The sequence below is a fragment of the Melanotaenia boesemani genome, chromosome 23 (genome assembly GCF_017639745.1).
Source record: "Melanotaenia boesemani isolate fMelBoe1 chromosome 23, fMelBoe1.pri, whole genome shotgun sequence".
Taxonomy (NCBI): Eukaryota; Metazoa; Chordata; class Actinopteri; order Atheriniformes; family Melanotaeniidae; genus Melanotaenia; species Melanotaenia boesemani.
In genome coordinates this window covers 753,716-772,145 of record NC_055704.1, presented here as the reverse complement: position 1 = coordinate 772,145, position 18,430 = coordinate 753,716, and the positions used below count along the sequence as shown (strand labels likewise).

Genomic DNA, 18,430 nt, shown 5'->3' with positions numbered 1-18,430 from the left:
CCCCACGACATGAACACGAACAAACGGCTCCTCTACTGAAAGCTCACATCTCACAGATTCCACAGCTGGAAGTTTCATCTCGATATGACCAAGATTCACCGAACCAGAGACAGAAGAAGACCCGATTTATGCTGCATTTTTGTAAAAGTCAGAAAGCATGTCTTACCTTTGCTAATAAATTAAAACACATTTATTTAAAATAATAAATAAATGAAAAGTTTCTCGTTGTCTTTTGGGAGCATTTTCTTATCCAAAAATCATGATATTCTGCCACCTGCAGGTTTAGACAAAGAGAAAAGTCGGATCTTCTTCTGTCTTAATTTCCAGACAGAAAACATCTCTTTTTAATAAACCCGCTCTCTCCTGATTACATCATCACCGCTGCAGCAGGGGCGTAGCCATCATTTTAGAAGTGAGGGGCACAAATTGCTTAGAGGTTGATTGAGTGATTTATCATCCTCTCGCATTCAATTGCACCTATCCTTAGTAGCTAAAGAATCACATAATCACAAACAGCACAGCACCAAGGAACCAACTTTAGTTCTTTAAAATGCTATACTATCAAAATTGTCTGTCCAGCCAATCCTTCTTTACCGCCACAGATAAGCATGCAGCTTGACTCCATCACGCTTGTGCCTACATCTTCTACCAGTAATCTTGGTGTCATGGTAGACAACCAGCTGACCTTTAAGGACCATGTTGCCTCGGTTTCCCGGTCTTGCCGATTTGCTCTCTACAACATCAGGAGGATCAGACCCTACCTGACTGAACACACGGCCCAGCTCCTGGTCCAGGCTCTGGTCATTTCATGCATTGACTACTGCAACTCCTTACTGGCTGGCCTGCCTGCATGCTCAGTTAAACCTCTGCAGATGATCCAGAACGCAGCAGCACGTCTGGTCTTCAACCAGCCCAAAAGAGCTCATGTCACTCCGCTGCTAATCGCTCTCCACTGGCTTCCAGTTGCAGCGCATCAGATTCAAAGCTCTGCTTCTGGCTTAAAAAACAATAACCCAAACGGCTCCGGTCTACCTCCACTCCTTAATCCAGAGCTACACTCCCTCTCCACAGTTACGCTCTGCCAGTTAAACACGCCTAGTGCTCCCACCACAAGATGGCACCACATCAGTAGCTAGACTCTTCTCCTCTGTTGTCCCCCGGTGGTGGAATGATCTACCAAACTCCGTCCGATCTGCAGAGTCCTTATCCACTTTTAAAAACAAGCTAAAGACTCAGTTGTTTAAGGAGCATTTCCACACTTAACTTAACTCTTCTACTCAGAATGAGGTAGAAAGATTTGTCCAACTCTTTGGTTCAACCAAGTACTGAAGAAGCTGCTGCACTTATGTCCAAGATGATATGTATGATGAATTTGTGATCTTGTATTTAAACAAAATGACTTACAAAAAACTATTTAAAAAAATTAGCACTGCACTGCCTCTAGCAATACATGACAGCACCTGGTCCTACTGGACTCAAAGCAGTCTGACTACCACTTAATGATGACGTCCATCTTGTTTGAATTCTTGCTTGTGTTGTTCTTCGAACAAAATCTAAAGTCAAAATCGTAAATCTAAAGCTGACAAATTCTGGTTAAATTTACACTGAATGACCCTGGAGCATCTACAGGGTGAGTAGCCAGATTATTGAGCGCCAAATGAAAACACTGAAAACAAAAGGTTCTGTAAAACACTGTTCCTGTTTAAAAAATATCAGCACCAAAATTAAATGGAAGTGACAAGGTAACAGGGTAATAAGCCCCATAATTTACTGTAATGGCAAAAGTGACAAGTGAAAGTGACACAACAATAAACATCAACATTAAGATGTACCTATTTTATAATTTATTTTATCATCAATAATGACAGCACAGATGTGCAAAATTAATCAGTTTAAAATAAATTGGTGTGACCAACGCCTGCTGCCTAATACAGTAGTCAAATTACATCTGCAAATAAATTTATAATAAACAAATAGTCTCATTAAAATTACAGATAAACTAATCTTTAAACATCCATGTCAGTATTTCCCTTTTGAACTAAAGGTATCAAAGGCTACAGGCTCTCCTAATTAGCTATATTACAAAATCATATCATGACCTCTAGGTTACATTTTAGACCCAAGCAGAAACAATAATATAATGACAATAAAATAACAGTTGATGTTAATGTTTGTGTGGGGGCTATACCTATATAAATTAAAAAATGAATGAAATATACATATCTGTCTGTGATAGGCCAATATTTCCTCCACCATGTTTGAATAAGGAAGCCTCCCGCAACATGTACATATATGTAGCTGTACCTCTCACCTAAGTGGAGCACCCAAACGTGATTCTACGCCTCTCATTAGCCGCAATGAATTGCTGAGCAGTTTCACTCCTATTTAGTTTGTCCAATTTATCTTTGTGGATACGACACACAGCAACACTGTTGAGTCGACACTGTGTCATTGTGCTTCGGAGCCAGATTTTTAACCTCCGAAGACCACTGAAGCTTCTTTCAGCCTCAGCGGAGGAGGCAGGCACAGTAAGAAGTAATCACACAAGTATTTGTACTTGTTCAAAGAGACCCCTAACGTCTGGTAACATTCCTCGCAGGATGGTAGCAGCCTCACTGCTTCACTGAAAGTCATACTAAGACTTGAACATTGCTGATTGCACTTGAAGAGAAGGTCTGAACACTTCTGGGTATCGCAGCAAAACGTCATTTTCTGTCACTCCTGTTAAGAGTACTTTTTCTAGTTTGCTTATCATCATCAGCCCTTCATTTACAAAACGTTCTGTGAATTGCAAACTAACAGTGTCCAGAACCTTGAAAAATTCTGTTCTGAAGTAGTCGACTGAGGAAGGAGGTACGTGGGCACCAGCCTCGCCAGCCAGGCATTGGGAGGGTTTCGGACCCGAGGCATTTCAATTGGAAACAGGTTGAGTTTGCAATCTTTCAAGCAAACCATTTGCTTTGCTGGCTGAACCTGACTTAACAGATGCCATTTCCTCTAAAGCTAACAATACAGGCTGATGCTGGTTCAGTAGTGAACGAATGGCACCTGTACGTACAGTCCACCTTGTGGGACATAAGGGCCTGATAGACTGTGCTGGCCCACTCTCTGCTTCTGCAATATCCTGAAAAATGGACTTCAGTTTCATTGAATGGCCAGCAGAAATTCCAATTCATGAGCCCACTGCAAAGAGTCATGGACAACAGAAGAGGCTGTGCAGGCATGTTGTGTGATTAGGTTACACAATGGGCCCCGCAATGTACACAAGGAGCCAGATGTTGATGCTTCCTGATTACAGCCTGGGCTCCTGAATATGTCTCTGCCATGTTTGCAGCACCATCATAGGCTTGCCCTCTCATTGACAAATTCAGACGGAGCAGTACATCCATAATAACCTTTGCAAGGTTTTCTCCTGCAGTCACAGACACTTCATACATGCCAACAAATTCTTCATGAACTATCAGGTCATGATCAACATATCTCACACACACTGCCTCCTGCTCCTTTCCTGACACGTCTTGTGTTCCATCGATAATCACAGAAAACGGCAGTTGTGGAAGTGACCTGACGTTATCTGCAATTTCACGAGTTATTGAGTGGCTCAATAAATTCAGGATCTCGTTTTAAATGGGGGACATGTATAGTCAATTCGGGAACTCAACCATTTCCTTAGATCAGGGTCATCCTCAGACTTGTATTTTTAATAGCTTTGCAAAATCTCCTTCACTGTCGTCATGCCCTCTTAGAGCTAGACCCTGCCTTGCCAAGAACTGCACAGCACAGACTGTTTTTAACAGACAGGTCCGTGCCTGCTCTGGCTGTGATGCCTGTACATTAGACAGTTGCACATCCACTGATCTGGTCTCGTAGATTTGTGTTGTTAAAGCTATTTTGTGACATTCTGATCGAGCATGTAATGCAAACCTTTCACGGCCCTTCTTCCAGTTTTTAAAACCAGTGGAAATGAATGTATTCTCTGTGTTTTTTGCAAGCTGTGATGTTTTCTTTTCAAATGCTTTGCGACAGTAAAAGCACAATGCTCCTTCAACACCTGGGATGAAATGAAGCCAAGGGAAGTCCTGATACCATTGTCCCTGAAATCCTAGTTTTGTCTGCCAATCTCTGAGACACGATGGTCTTAGGATCTGGCTGATGTGGTTTTAAAGTGGCCACAGAAGGTCCATGCTCTGCTTTATCTCTGTCTGAAGCCTCTCCCTGCCTGTCAGTGCTGCAGCCTGGTCTCTCCTCTGACACATGACCTTCTCCCTGTGCTGCCTGTTGCAACATAGACGAAAACATTCAGTATAAATAAGAGTAGTTCTGAAATAGCAGTGGAAATGCTCATCTTAGTCTCTCTTATCCTATATACATTTCCTTAGCCAGTTATAATTTCTCCTGCATTAATGTAGATAAACATGCAAAGTAAAATTTCTAAATAGAATTAAGAATAGTGGTGGTGACACAGCTGTGAAAATTAATCACAAAGTCAGTCATGCTATCGATATTTCTTCTCAGCTAGTTGTATCCTTTTCTCTCCTGGGACCCTGCATAATGATCCCTGTCATCCTCTGGTCCACCATCTCCTCTCTCACCTGCTCTTTCTATTGTGGAATTAAATAATAAAAAATGTGTGGAACGCAACATTTTGAAATATAATTAGGAAAACAGTAGTAATAGTGAAATTGTTGTAGATACTACCACCTCTACCTTAACTAGCTAGCTTAGCTAACTAAATTGACATCTGTCATCTTTTAAAATCCTCATGGGCAATATAATATACAATATAGAAGGTTTCTGTTTTAGCTAAACAGTATCTACGTTCAACAGCATTACTTATCTTACGCGGTTTGTTTAGAAGAAACTGTCTAAGTTTTTTGTCGCTTGGCTGGTTTGCTGAACATGTTTGAAAATGTGAATCACACCAAAGATAGCCGTCTCTGTTCACGCTGCCTTAGCTTCGTCTGCTCATGATGCGTTCAGATGCGGCTCGGAGAAACGTGTTTTCACATGTTAAAAATGAATTAAGTGGTTGTAATGGCTGTTAAAAGTGCGGGGGACAGAGGACAAAGAAACTGGAAGTGCGGGGAACATGTACCCCGCGTACCCCGCGTCCGCTACGCTCATGGCTGCAGCAGTATATATATATTAGGGCGATACGAACCAAATCTTATATCTCGATATTTTTTACCTGAATCACGATATATGACATATATCTTGATATATTTTTGGGGGGTCAAGTAACCAAAGAGACAGTTCTAATTTACAGCCTTCAGTGCTAAATACACTTTTATTAAGGATCAGCAGCACATGTGCATTAAAACAGTTGACTGAAATTAAAGTAGCTTTATGTGTCCAGAATTATTAGGCAAATGAGTATTTTGACCACATCATCCTCTTTATGCATGTTGTTCTACTCCAACCGGTACAGGCTTGAAAGCCTACTACCAATTAAGCATATCAGGTGATGTGCATCTCTGTAATGAGAAGGGGTGTGGTCTAATGACATCAACACTCTATATCAGGTGTGCATAATTATTAGGCAACTTCCATTCCTTTGGCAAAATGGGTCAGAAGAGAGATTTGACGGACTCTGGAAAGTCAAAAATAGTGAGATGTCTTGCAGAGGGATGCAGCACTCTTAAAATTGCCAAGCTTTTGAGGCGTGATCATCGAACAATCAAGCGTTTCATTCAAAATAGTCAACAGGGTCGCAAGAAGCGTGTTGAAAAAACAAGGCGCAAAATAACTGCCCATGAACTGAGGAAAATCAAGCGTGAAGCTGCCAAGATGCCATTGGCCACCAGTTTTGCCATATTTCAGAGCTGCAACATCACTGGAGTGCCAAGAAGCACAAGGTGTGCAATACTCAGGGACATGGCCAAGGTAAGGAAGGCTGAAAAACGACCACCACTGAACAAGACACACAAGATAAAACGTCAAGACTGGGCCAAGAAATATCATAAGACTGATTTTTCTAAGGTTTTATGGACTGATGAAATGAGAGTGAGTCTTGATGGGCCAGATGGATGGGCCCGTGGCTGGATCAGTACAGGGCAGAGAGCTCCACTCCGACTCAGACGCCAGCAAGGTGGAGGTGGGATACTGGTATGGGCTGGTATCATCAAAGATGAGCTTGTGGGACCTTTTCGGGTTGAGGATGGAGTCAAGCTCAACTCCCAGTCCTACTGCCAGTTTCTGGAAGACACCTTCTTCAAGCAGTGGTACAGGAAGAAGTCAGCATCGTTCAAGAAAAACATGATTTTCATGCAGGACAATGCTCCATCACACGCATCCAAGTACTCCACTGCGTGGCTGGCCAGAAAAGGTCTAAAAGAAGAAAAAATAATGACATGGCCTCCTTGTTCACCTGATCTTAACCCCATAGAGAACCTGTGGTCCCTCATCAAATGTGAGATCTACAGGGAGGGAAAACAGTACACCTCTCTGAACAGGGTCTGGGAGGCTGTGGTTGCTGCTGCACGCAATGCTGATCGTGAACAGATCAAGACACTGACAGAATCTATGGATGGCAGGCTTTTGAGTGTCCTCGCAAAGAAAGGTGGTTATATTGGTCACTGATTTGTTTTTGTTTTGTGTTTGAAAGCCAGAAATGTATATTTGTAAATTTTGAGTTGTTATATTGGTTTCCCTGGTGAAAATAAATAAGTGAAATGGGTATATATTTGGTTTTTGTTAAGTTGCCTAATAATTATGCACAGTAATAGTCACCTGCACACACAGATATCCTCCTAAGATACTAAAACTAAAAAAGCCCCACTCCAACTTCCAAAAATATTCAGCTTTGATATTTATGAGTCTTTTGTGTTCATTGCGAACATAGTTGTTCTATAATAAAATTAATCCTCAAAAATACAACTTGCCTAATAATTCTGCACACACTGTTTTAAATTAAATGCTCCTAAAACAAAATGAATGAAAAATACTTTTTAATGACCATAAATACAGACAAAAATGACAAAAATACAGCTGTGCAAAATGCAAAAGAAAAGATGTTTCTAACTCAAAACAAGCTATCTCGATAAAAACAAATAAATAAGTGGGAACAGGCTTACGATATCATCTAAGTATTTGAGAAGAATAAACAGAAGTGAAATGTGGATCAGTACTGACATTATTCCTCCTATACCACTATGTATATATATATATAGCCTAACTAAACTTTCAGGATAAGTAAGAACTACTTCTTCTTCCGCCTGTCTGTCTGTCGCATCACAGCAGCGCAGATTATTTACTGCTTAGTGATCAGCAGTGATGTCGGGAGATATTTCAGCTCCACAAACAGCAACGATGCAGCTTGATGTTTGTGTGAAGACAACAAACTTTATTAAACATTAGAGAATCTACCAGAACACACAAGCAGAGGTGATGAGGCGAACTAGAGAGGAGGAGGAGAAAGACAGGTGCTGCTAGGAGAGGAGACAGATGCTACCCAGAACCCTTTGGCCTTCAGGCAGGTCCGATACTACCAGGTACTATCAGGTACTACCAGGTACTATCAGGTACTATCAGAGGGATAAAATGTAGAGCTGGTGGATCCTGTACGTGCAGCAATGTTACTGGTTTTTGGGGAAGTGGTTTACGTCTGCCTGCTGCTAGATTTAAGTTTTTGTGTTGATGTTTAAACAACAGGAGTTCCTGCCATCTTAAAACTAAGGCTTCCTGTTTTTTCAGATGTGCAGAAATAAATATCAGCCACATTGCTGACAGCTGAGTGTATTCTGTTGAACCTGAAAAAAGACTTTCATGATCAATAAGTTATGCCTACACAGACTGTGAGAGCAGGGGTGTTGGTAGACATAGGGCTCTACAGGGGCCCAGGCCCCCCATTACTCAGATTATTTTTTATTATAAAGACCTGCTATGTTTATGAAATAATCAGCATTATGTTCTATCTGCTTCGTTTGCTAACCTGAATGTTACTGCTGCTTCCAAACAACTGCCGCTGTAAATAGAACAATAAATATAAATAATAATATAGTTGTAATAGACTTTCTAAAAACTCCTCTTTTTTGTGAAATTTCAAATGAAGGTGAAACATACAAATAGAGAACTTATGGATTTATACATATGGATTTAACTTAGAAATCCAGTGAATATCAGATTATTGTGGTAAATGCAGTCAGGTGACATTTTTTTTGATAGATTTGGAGGTTTACTTTAAAAATCCAGCATAATAAAATTCATATATTCCAACTTTACTCATACTTATTTATATTTGCAGAAACATGTTTAAGTTATTGCTGGAAATGTACTCCAACAAATATGTTTAAATAATTATGTTGAAATTTATTCTCCAATAAATGTCGCTGAGTCATGTTCTGTATTCAAGCTGCTGCCTGACAGGGAACTGCCTGACTGGAAACTATCTCACTGGAAACTATCTGACTGAGAACTGCCTGACTGGGAATTGTCTTACTGGGAACTGTCTGACTGGGAACTTTTTGTCTGGGAACTGCCTTACTGGAAACTGTCTGACTGGAAACTGCCTTACTGGAAACTATCTGACTGGAAACTGCCTAACTGGGAACTGTCTCACTGGAAACTCTCTGACTGGGAACTGTTTGTCTGGGAACTGTCTGACTGGGAACTGCCTTACTGGAAACTATCTGACTGGGAACTGTCTCACTGGAAACTATCTGACTGGGAACTGCCTGACTGGGAACTGTCTGACTAGAAACTATCTGACTGGGAACTGTTTGTCTGGGAACTGTCTTACTGGGAACTGCCTGACTGGGAACTGTCTCATTGGAAACTATCTGACTGGGAACTGCCTGACTGGAAACTGCCTGGTCTGGGAACTGCCTAACTGGGAACTGTCTCACTAGAAACTATCTGACTGGGAACTGCCTGACTGGGAACTTTCTCACTCAAACATATCTGACTGGGAACTGTCTCACTAGGAGCTGCCTGACTGGGAACTGTCTCACTGGAAACTGTCTGACTGGGAACTGCCATACTGGGACCTGCCTGACTGGGAACCACCTGACTGGGAACTGTCTTACTGGGAACTGTCTGACTAGAAACTATCTGACTGGGAGCTGTCTGACTGGGAACTGTCTGATTGGGAACTGTCTCACTGGACTCAATATGACTGGGAACTGTTTAACTGTAAACTGCCTGACTGTGAACTGCCTGACTGGGAACTGTCTCACTGGAAACTATCTGACTGGGAACTGTCTCATTGGAATCTATCTGACTGGGGCCTGCCTGGTCTGGGAACTGTCTCACTGGAAACTATCTGACTGGGAACTGCCTGACTGTGAATTGCCTGACTGGGAACTGTCTCACTGGAAACTATCTGACTGGGAACTGTCTCACTGGAATCTATCTGACTGGGAACTGCCTGACTGGGAACTGAATGACTGGGAGCTATCTGACTGGGAACTGCCTGACTGGGAACTGAATGACTGGGAACTGTCTGACTGGGAGCTATCTGACTATGATTGCATAACAATCATATCTACTGAACCTTGAAGCACCACTTTAACATTGTAACATCAGTGTTGGCAAAGATTAGCATGATGAACCACATGGTCCTTAGGTTCAGACCCAGCAGCAACAGCAGGTCCATCATCATGTCCAGATGAGGCAGAAGTTCTTCAGTTTACAGTCATCTGCAGCTGGTTCAACAGAATGATCTCAGAAACACTGACATTAAATTTTATTCTGTTGTGTGTTCTGCTATAATCAGGTTAAGATCATCTTGTTATCTTATTTTCCACATGCTGTATTAATTTTTGTACATTCTCACCACCATCAGCTGATAATTAAGGTCCCCCAAAAGGCCAAAGTCCAGTCTGAGAAGGCACAAAGATCTTGAGAGATTATTATTGTGAAGTTCCCTTTGTCTTGTCTTATTATCCTTCTTTTTTGTAGTTGAGTTGGTTCCTGTTTTATTTTGAAGTTTCTGTTGTTACTTTGAAGACCTATTTATATACCTTTAATATTTTGTTACTCCTGAGTGCTTTATTTTATGATTAAACCTGCACAAAATGAGTCGAAATGAGTCTTATGTCTTACTGCTGTGTATTTGACAAATTCTACCAAATATTGCTCGCAGGATCATTGAAAAGTTGGCAGCCCTAGAGATGTAAACAGAAGCTTTTGAATTGCATTAAGGTGAGGTACTAAACCTACAAGAGAAAAACAATACAAATTTAGAGTTCTGATGAGGAAAGGCCACCTGATCAAAGTAGTACTGGGTGGAATGAGCAAAGCTTTATATTCCAAACCAGTTTCACAGTTTTTGGTGGTATTTCATTTTATCCATGTATGACTATGTGTTAACCCTTTAACACCTAATCCATCATATTTTACACATACAGTTTCTGAGATGTTTTTCACCACTTTATGGTTGAAACTTTGCTCCAAACCCTGTTTTATACAATGTGATTCTTCTCTTCTGCCCCCTGGTGAAAGTCTTTTGCACTACAATAATTCTAACAAATTACATGGTGCATATACCGTAGATGTATGTGAAATATTTTTGTTTGTTCTGTTGTTGTTGGGTTTTTTTATTTTAGTTTGTTAAAATGCAAAAAAAGTTATTGCCATTATTTCTGGACTTTAAAGCGTTAACCACATTTTCCACTGATTGAGAGAAGAATTACTGCTGTAGATCAGCTAAGAATAGTCTGTTCTACTATCAGGGGAATAGATAAACATCTTAATGTTCACAGAGTCTGGAGCTTTGCCCTGAATCCCTCTTTCTCTCAGAACTTATCAGAACCAGGTCTTTGCCTGTATGGATTGTTATGGTGTTGGTTATCTTCATCCACCTCTTCTTTGTGTCCTAGTCAGTATCTCTAACCAACACATCTACAAGTAACATCTGATTGGATTGTCCTTCATCTTGTTCTGTTTTACTGGAGGATGGGGAGGTTGCTGATCTTAGGCTCCTTTCACACTGCAGCGCAATCCATATTTGACTCATATTGGATTTTTTTTAATTACCGTCTGAATGATGCAAATTTGTTGTTTTTTTGTTTTTTTAAAATCCGACCCAGGCCGCTTTCATATGTGGTCCTGGATCGGATACATATCCGATCTGTGTGGAAGCGACCTTAGTCTGAATCGTCATGACGCATTTCATCCGACTTTGAAATCACAGAAGTCGCATCAAAATTCTGCTTTTTTTACAGTATTTACTGTTGTTTTCTTTTCCTTTTTTTTATTGTAAATGAAAACGATCACAAACAACACCATCTTTTTAAATATATAAATGGATTAAGCAAGGTAAAACAGTGAAGGAGGGACGGGCTGTATTAATAATTAGCTCATGTTAACGTGTGGGTCGGGTCGCGTTTTATATCCTACGTTGTCGGGTCGGGTCCAGATTTCTCTGGAAAATATCCACGGGTTCAGCAGATTTTATCATCATTTTCAGTAACTAGTAGTTTGCTCCACGTCCGAACTTCAAAACCTAAGTATCCAGACAACATCTTCATCATGTTCAACAACAGCTACAGCTTCACTTTCTGAACAAACAGCTGCTCTGCTGCTGGTTTAGTGGTGCAGCAGTGAAAACGGTCCCCCCTCAAACAGCTGCTCTGCTGCTGGTTTAGTGGTGCAGCAGTGAAAACGGTCCCCCCTCAAACAGCTGCTCTGCTGCTGGTTTAGTGGTGCAGCAGTGAAAATGGTCCCCCCTCAAACAGCTGCTCTGCTGCTGGTTTAGTGGTGCAGCAGTGAAAACGGTCCCCCCTCAAACAGCTGCTCTGCTGCTGGTTTAGTGGTGCAGCAGTGAAAACAGTCCCCCCTCAAACAGCTCCTCTGCTGCAGGTTTAGGGGTGCAGCAGTGAAAACGGTCCCTCCCTCAAACAGGTTCCTGCTGCTCCACGTTCCTAATGTTGTTTAGGCTGTTATAACCACTTTTTGTGGTATAAGATAAATTCATAACATGCCTAAAATAAAAACATTGTGTTGAGTATAAACCGGTACGATCCAGAACCAGAGCAAATTAGTTTAAAGCTCAGTTCTCTAAAGCTGTGGTTCTCAAACCGGGGGTTAGGACCCCCATGGGGAGTCAGGAGATCATTTTAGGGGGTTGCTAGGTAAATCTGAAAAATATATAGCTTACTTTTATCAAATAAATTTAGGATTTTTACGAGGGCTGTCAAAATAAACCATTAATGAAAAGATAAATCTCTGAATTTAGCAGCCTAATTTTTAACACATTAACTCATAAACAACAAAGTTAGTACACATGTCATTTTAAAAATATGAATTTGACATCATCTCCGCAAGAGAAGCTGATTTTAGGCATGTAGGTGTCTTGTCACAGCAGTAAACCACCAAAAACCACTTCATCCTCCATATTTATGACGATTCTGACACGTTTCTAGCCTTACATTTAGAGGTGACCTATTTCATACATGGGTCAGAGTCATTGGACCCCCATGGGGGTCGGAGCCGCAAACACCAGCGCATGTTATCTTGGATGTCGTGGCTCAAAAAGTTTGAGTACCACTGCTCTAAGGACCCGTTTCCACCAATGGGTCCAACGGGATGAGACTGTTTGGTTCAGTAAAGATTTCAGTTGCTTTTCTACAACAACCATACCTTTACCATGTCATGTGCCATTAAACAACAATACATTAAATGTATATTTAAACATTGCTGACTCATACAGGAAGTGATGATTCTTTCCACCAATCAGTGGATTGCAGTGTTTCAAGCTCCACCCTGATGGGGTCGGATCAGTACAATTAGGACCCCAACAAATGGATCCAAATATACTAAGCCCTCCCCAGTTTTTGCCTTTTGAAACTGTGTAAAAACACACAAACTATTCTGTCCCATACCATCCTATTCCGAGCCGGATCCCATGGTGGAAATAGGCCTTAACCGATTAAGCTGCTCACTAAGTCTTAGTTATTTTCTTAAAGTCAATCAGATTCTGCGAAAACACATATTTTATTGTCCCCCCCCCCCTGTAGGCTCCAGATGTTGGAGGCCATCTGTAAGCACTGGGAGGGCCCCATCAGCTTGGCCCTGTACCTGTCGGACGCTGAAGCCCAGCAGTTCCTTCGATACGCTCAGGGATCCGAAGTGTTGATGAGTCGTGGTAATGTAGGTTACCACATCGTCTACAAAGAGGGACAGTTCTACCCGGTCAACCTCCTGAGGAATGTGGCCATGCAGCAGGTCAACACCCCCTACATGTTCTTATCCGACATTGATTTCCTGCCCATGTATGGCCTCTACGAGTACCTAAGGTAGGACGACCCAGACCGCCACAGAAACCATCACAGCTTCACCCAGTCCTGACTTTATCCATCACTCAGGGAAGTTTTTTTTCCTGTCTTCAGGAAGTCTGTGGTCCAGCTGGACATGGCCAACACCAAGAAGGCGCTGGTTGTTCCAGCCTTTGAGACGCTGCGATACAGACTTTCGTATCCAAAGTCCAAGGCGGAGTTGCTATCCCAGCTGGACATGGGGACCCTCTTCACTTTCAGGTAAAAAACTGTCATCATACACAACGCTATTCTATTTCCTTATCAGCCACAGGAGTTCTGGGAGTCTGCTGGGTTCAGATCTTTTCCCAGGTTGTGGGGACATTTCCACCTTCCCTCTGGCTGATGCTTAATCAGACTTTGTTTGATTTCTTTTATCCTCATCCTGACAGGTACCACGTGTGGACTAAAGGCCACGCACCAACTAACTTTGCTAAGTGGAGGACAGCCACCACCCCATATAGGGTGCAGTGGGAGGCAGATTTCGAGCCCTACGTGATGGTGAGGAGGGACTGCCCGGAGTACGACCGCCGCTTCGTGGGCTTCGGCTGGAACAAGGTGGCTCACATCATGGAGCTGGACGCCCAGGTGACGCCTCTTTCTACTCTGGCTCATCCAGATACCTGAAAAAGTCTTATAGTCTTTACCCAGAGTCACATAAGTTTTATGATGATTTTGTGTTATACAGTCTGCTTACACTCACCATCCCCTTCATTAGCTCCGCCTGTCCAACTTCCTGTTAGCACAAATATCTAACCAACCAATCACATGGCAGCATCTAGTCATGTAGACATGGTGAAGTTCAAACTGAGCATTTATCGGGGGGGTCTGCTAAACGTTCCTCTGCAGAAAATCCTTGTGTGTGTTTCTGAGTACTTCTTGATGATATGTAGGTTTATTCCTACTAGGTCCAGTATGTTGTAAAATCTGGCATGGCTCCAGGGGCAGGATGGCTCAGTGGGTAGAGAGACGGTTGCCGGTTCAATCCTCAGCCTGTCGAGCTCATGTGGAGGTGTCTCTGAGCAAGACACCGAACCCCAAATTGCTCCTGATGGGTCGTGGTTAGCGCCTTGCATGGCAGCTTCCACCATCAGGGTGTGGATGTGTGTGTGAATGGGTGAATGTGACGTATAATGTAAAGCGCTTTGGGTATCATTCCGGGTACAGTAAAAGTGCTATATAAATACAAAAATGATTTATAAGCGCTTTATAAAGTAAAATGCTTCTAATTTTTACAAAATAAAGATTTAGCACAAAGATGTATTCATCACTACAGGTTTGAACTGCAGGTAAAGTTAAAAATGACCATTATTGTGTCAACAGCTTTGGTGAATGTCTGATTTGAAAACAATGGGTCATGTATTGATTAATGAGTAAGTATGGGAGGGGGAACAGGCATAAAATCCTAGAATTACTTGTCACAATACAGCAGCCAGGGTTTGTTTTACTGCGATCTTGGTTGACTTCATGTAAACATCTACAGAGTTTTATATTAAACGATGCATTATTAACCCTTTTTCAGAGCAGACCAGGTTGAAGATTATTGATCTAAATAATTTTCTTCACATTGTGTGAAAGTTGACAAAGATCCTAAACTAAGTTTGTTTTTTTTAGATATTAAATAGACCATCTCTGACGATGTAAATCTGTGTTGTAGATACTTGTTTCTTCCTCTTAAAAAAATTGGGTCAGGAATTGATAAGAGAATCGATGAACCAGATCGATAGCCAGAATTGATAATGGCATTGATATCAATAAAATCCTATAAATTCCCATCCCTAACTGAATAGCTGTTGAAATTCAGCAAGTCTGACTCTTCAACTCTTTAAAAAAAAGAAGTGAAAATTTCAGAATTAGAATTTTTTTCATTCCCAAAGGCCAAATCATATCTATCCATCTACTCATTCATTAAAATAAAATAAATAAATGGACAATAAAATACAGACAGCAAACAACATCACTATACGAGTGACCTTATAATAAGATTGTAAAAATGAAAATAAAATAAAAGATCTAAATTTTATTCATTGTAAGTGGCTGTCAGCATTCAGTAGCTTGGTAACTGGAGGAATAAAGAATACGCCGTATTTATTTGATCTACATGTGGAGCCATAATAACAGACGAGAAGGCATGAGGGAAAATTCTCTCACCAGTACATGTTCAGGTTGGACAATAGTGTTCTTAACCTTCGGGATTGTCCTTGATCCCAGAGTGAACCCAGATCTTACTATAGGATATGATACAAAACTATACAATATGATATGAAGACTTTAATGTCCCCACAGGGAAATCTGGCTTGGACTAAAGTGCTGTTACGTCAGCTACCTGACAACGTTAATACACCACATAACACAATAACAAACCCCTGTAATCTACATACAGCCCTCAGCCACACAGCAGAAATCATAACCATGTTGCATCCCTGAGGGCAGCCAGGATTGAAATTCAACGCTTTGGACGTGCTAACCTGCTGAACTCTGTTAGAATATTTGCTTTGTGTCTGTGTGCTGTTGGAGGTTCTGATGGTCTTCTCCCTCTGCAGGAGTACGAGTTTGTGGTTCTGCCCAACGCCTACATGATCCACATGCCTCACGCACCCAGCTTCGACATCACCAAGTTCCGCTCCAACAAGCAGTACCGGGTCTGCCTGAAGACCCTGAAGGAGGAGTTCCAGCAGAACATGTCGCGCCGCTACGGCTTTGCTGCCCTGAAGTACATGACAGCTGAGAACAACAGCTAGCCTCCACCGCAAACCCTCAGACCCCCACCACCCAACTACTGACACTTTCCATGGGTTGGGGGGTTGGGGGTGGAGAACACAGACGTGGGGCTCCATGGATCCTGGAACTGGAGTCCTTCAGACTTTTGTCAGAACATGTGACCGCTCTGTGTGACTGGGGGGTCTTTATGTCCATGCTTTGTTCTCTGCTGTGGGTGGTGGAGATGATCCAGCTGTGTGGGCCCAGAGCTCCAGCTGTGCAGCCTAATGGGCAGCGTTTCAATGCCTCGCCATGTTTGTGAATGAACGTGTGTGTGCAGGTGGATGAAATGTGTGTGTGTTCCTCCAGTACTGTGCTTTACAGAAACCTCAAACCTAGATGAACAGGTGGAGGGTTGAAGCTTTCAGCGTGTCCTAGCTGACAGAGCTGGAGCGTGTCGCTGTCACGGCGACGCGAGCAGCCAGTCGGCCCGCCATCTGCTGCCGTGACTCACCCGGACCAGGACGAATCTCCTCCTCTCATGATGGTGTGAGGACAGCTGCAGGTTGCATTCAGGGCTGCGCCACCTCAGATCCCGACACAGCTGCTGTTTGAATATTTGAATCTGATCCCAGTCCAGTCTGCACAAACCTGCTGGAGTCAGAAACAAGGTCTGGTTGTCAGAAAGCAGACCTCCTGTCACATTCAGCTGAAACCTGATTATCAGCAGTTACACTGAGATTATTGATCATGTTCAGATGGAAAATCTGACTTTATTATTATAGTTGGTGAGTAGAAAAGTAAAACGTCTCAGAATTAATCACAACTGGATAAAAGTCATCCAGTATTGCTGTGAAAACTGCAGCTGCAGGGAATTGTGGGTCAGAAAAGATGCTCCAGTGTTTCCTAAAGAAGACGATGAAGGAAGCTCCTTCCTGCTCACCCACTCACAGTAGGTTGAATCTGAGTCTTTACTTATTGATGACAAAAACTCCACGTTCTGAGGTTCTGATTTTTACAAATAAGTTAATCCATCAGATTTTAGAAAAGAATGTGCAGATGATTGAGTCATCCTCCAGTCAGGACAGGAAACAGGAAGTTCTGTCCAGATTTCATGAGCTTCGTGACTGGAGGGGAAGGAGGTGTTGGATGTCCGGTTCTCCAGATCAATAGCACCCGCTGCGAGCTGATTCACTAACTCATGGTCTTAGCGAGCTGTCGCTCTGCTTCCACCATGCGAGGCAGTCGGAGGTCAGACTGATCCCAGATCTGCTGCAGCAGCTTCCAGACGTCAGCGGTTAAGCCTGCAGGAACGATGCTGAATGTCAGAGCGTAACTTCTTCTACTCTCATCCCGAGAAGCAGATCCTGTAGAGTCCTCTTCCTCACATCCACCACTCACTGAGGAGGAGATTTCAGCTCAGTCATGTATCACATGACAGCGTGACGCTATCAGTTGGACTGTCAGAAGTTTGAGGAAACTAAGATGTCACTGTTTGCAGCAGCCACAAACCCGGAGGCTTAGGGCCCCGAGGGGCCTGGTGGCCCCTGGTCAGGCGCATAGGTCTGTATTCAGAGCTCAGGGGAAGATGTGCTGCTGTATGTTTGTTAGTCTCTGTGTACATGAAGCTGCAGGAGGACTCTGTGTGTGTGTGACGTTTGGTGTGTGTGTTTGGCTCTGCAGGGTGGAGGTCGGACGGAGCTGACTGAATCTACTGCCTGAATAAAAGCAACGAGTCAAACACTGTTTCTGACTATTATCATTTCTGCCTCCATGAGTATCAGCTCAGCCACGGAAAACACACACAACCATGTGTGTGTGTGTTAGGAGTCCCAGCTTCCACTTAACGGGGTGTCCTGATTTTAGAGGAAACCAGTTCAGTTTTGAAAGGGACTGTTGGTAAATAGCTGAGCAACAAAAGAGTCTGAACCTCAGACCTTAGTCCAGGTTCCACATCCAGAGCAAACTGGTCTGCAGCAGAATAACCTCATAGTAATGTTTTACTACAGACAAGTACATCATCCACGTCTTTACATTTAATTAACTATCCTTTTAGAAAATGATGAATTATTATAAATATGATTTTAATTTGATGAAATTTGCATTTATACATCTTTATCAAATTTGATCAATTTTATAACTTTTGTACATTTTTAAACTTCACATGTAAAATTTTGTATATTTTATTATAAATATTAGTTTTTCAATGATTATTTTATATTTTTTATTTAGTTTATTTATGACAAGCCACTTTAAAACTTTATTTATTGATGAAACACTTTAAAAACAGTAAGTACTGGCAAAACTGCTGAACAGTAAACTACGTGTAGTCCAGCTCCCGGACCAGCATGGGTCTATAAACCAGCAAACGTTTAATTCCAAGTAACTGGAAGAGGAAAATCCAGTATTCCACATGATGGTCAGAGAAACTTTTCTAGATCTAGAAGTTATTTTAAATGTACATACGTGTACATTTC

At 42.1% G+C, this 18,430-nt stretch overlaps 1 protein-coding gene across 1 annotated transcript in view; it reads left to right on the top strand.

The window, feature by feature from the left end:
• large1 (LARGE xylosyl- and glucuronyltransferase 1) overlaps nt 1–17,699 on the top strand; it is a 104,705-nt gene extending 87,006 nt beyond the window's left edge. The window contains exons 12-15 of the mRNA XM_041976856.1: nt 12,957–13,235; nt 13,329–13,475; nt 13,646–13,841; nt 15,797–17,699. Of these exons, the coding sequence (XP_041832790.1) occupies nt 12,957–13,235; nt 13,329–13,475; nt 13,646–13,841; nt 15,797–15,994 (820 nt within the window). The 3' untranslated portion in view covers nt 15,995–17,699. The remainder of the gene's footprint in view (nt 1–12,956; nt 13,236–13,328; nt 13,476–13,645; nt 13,842–15,796) is intronic.
• Nucleotides 17,700–18,430: the final 731 nt, after the last annotated feature.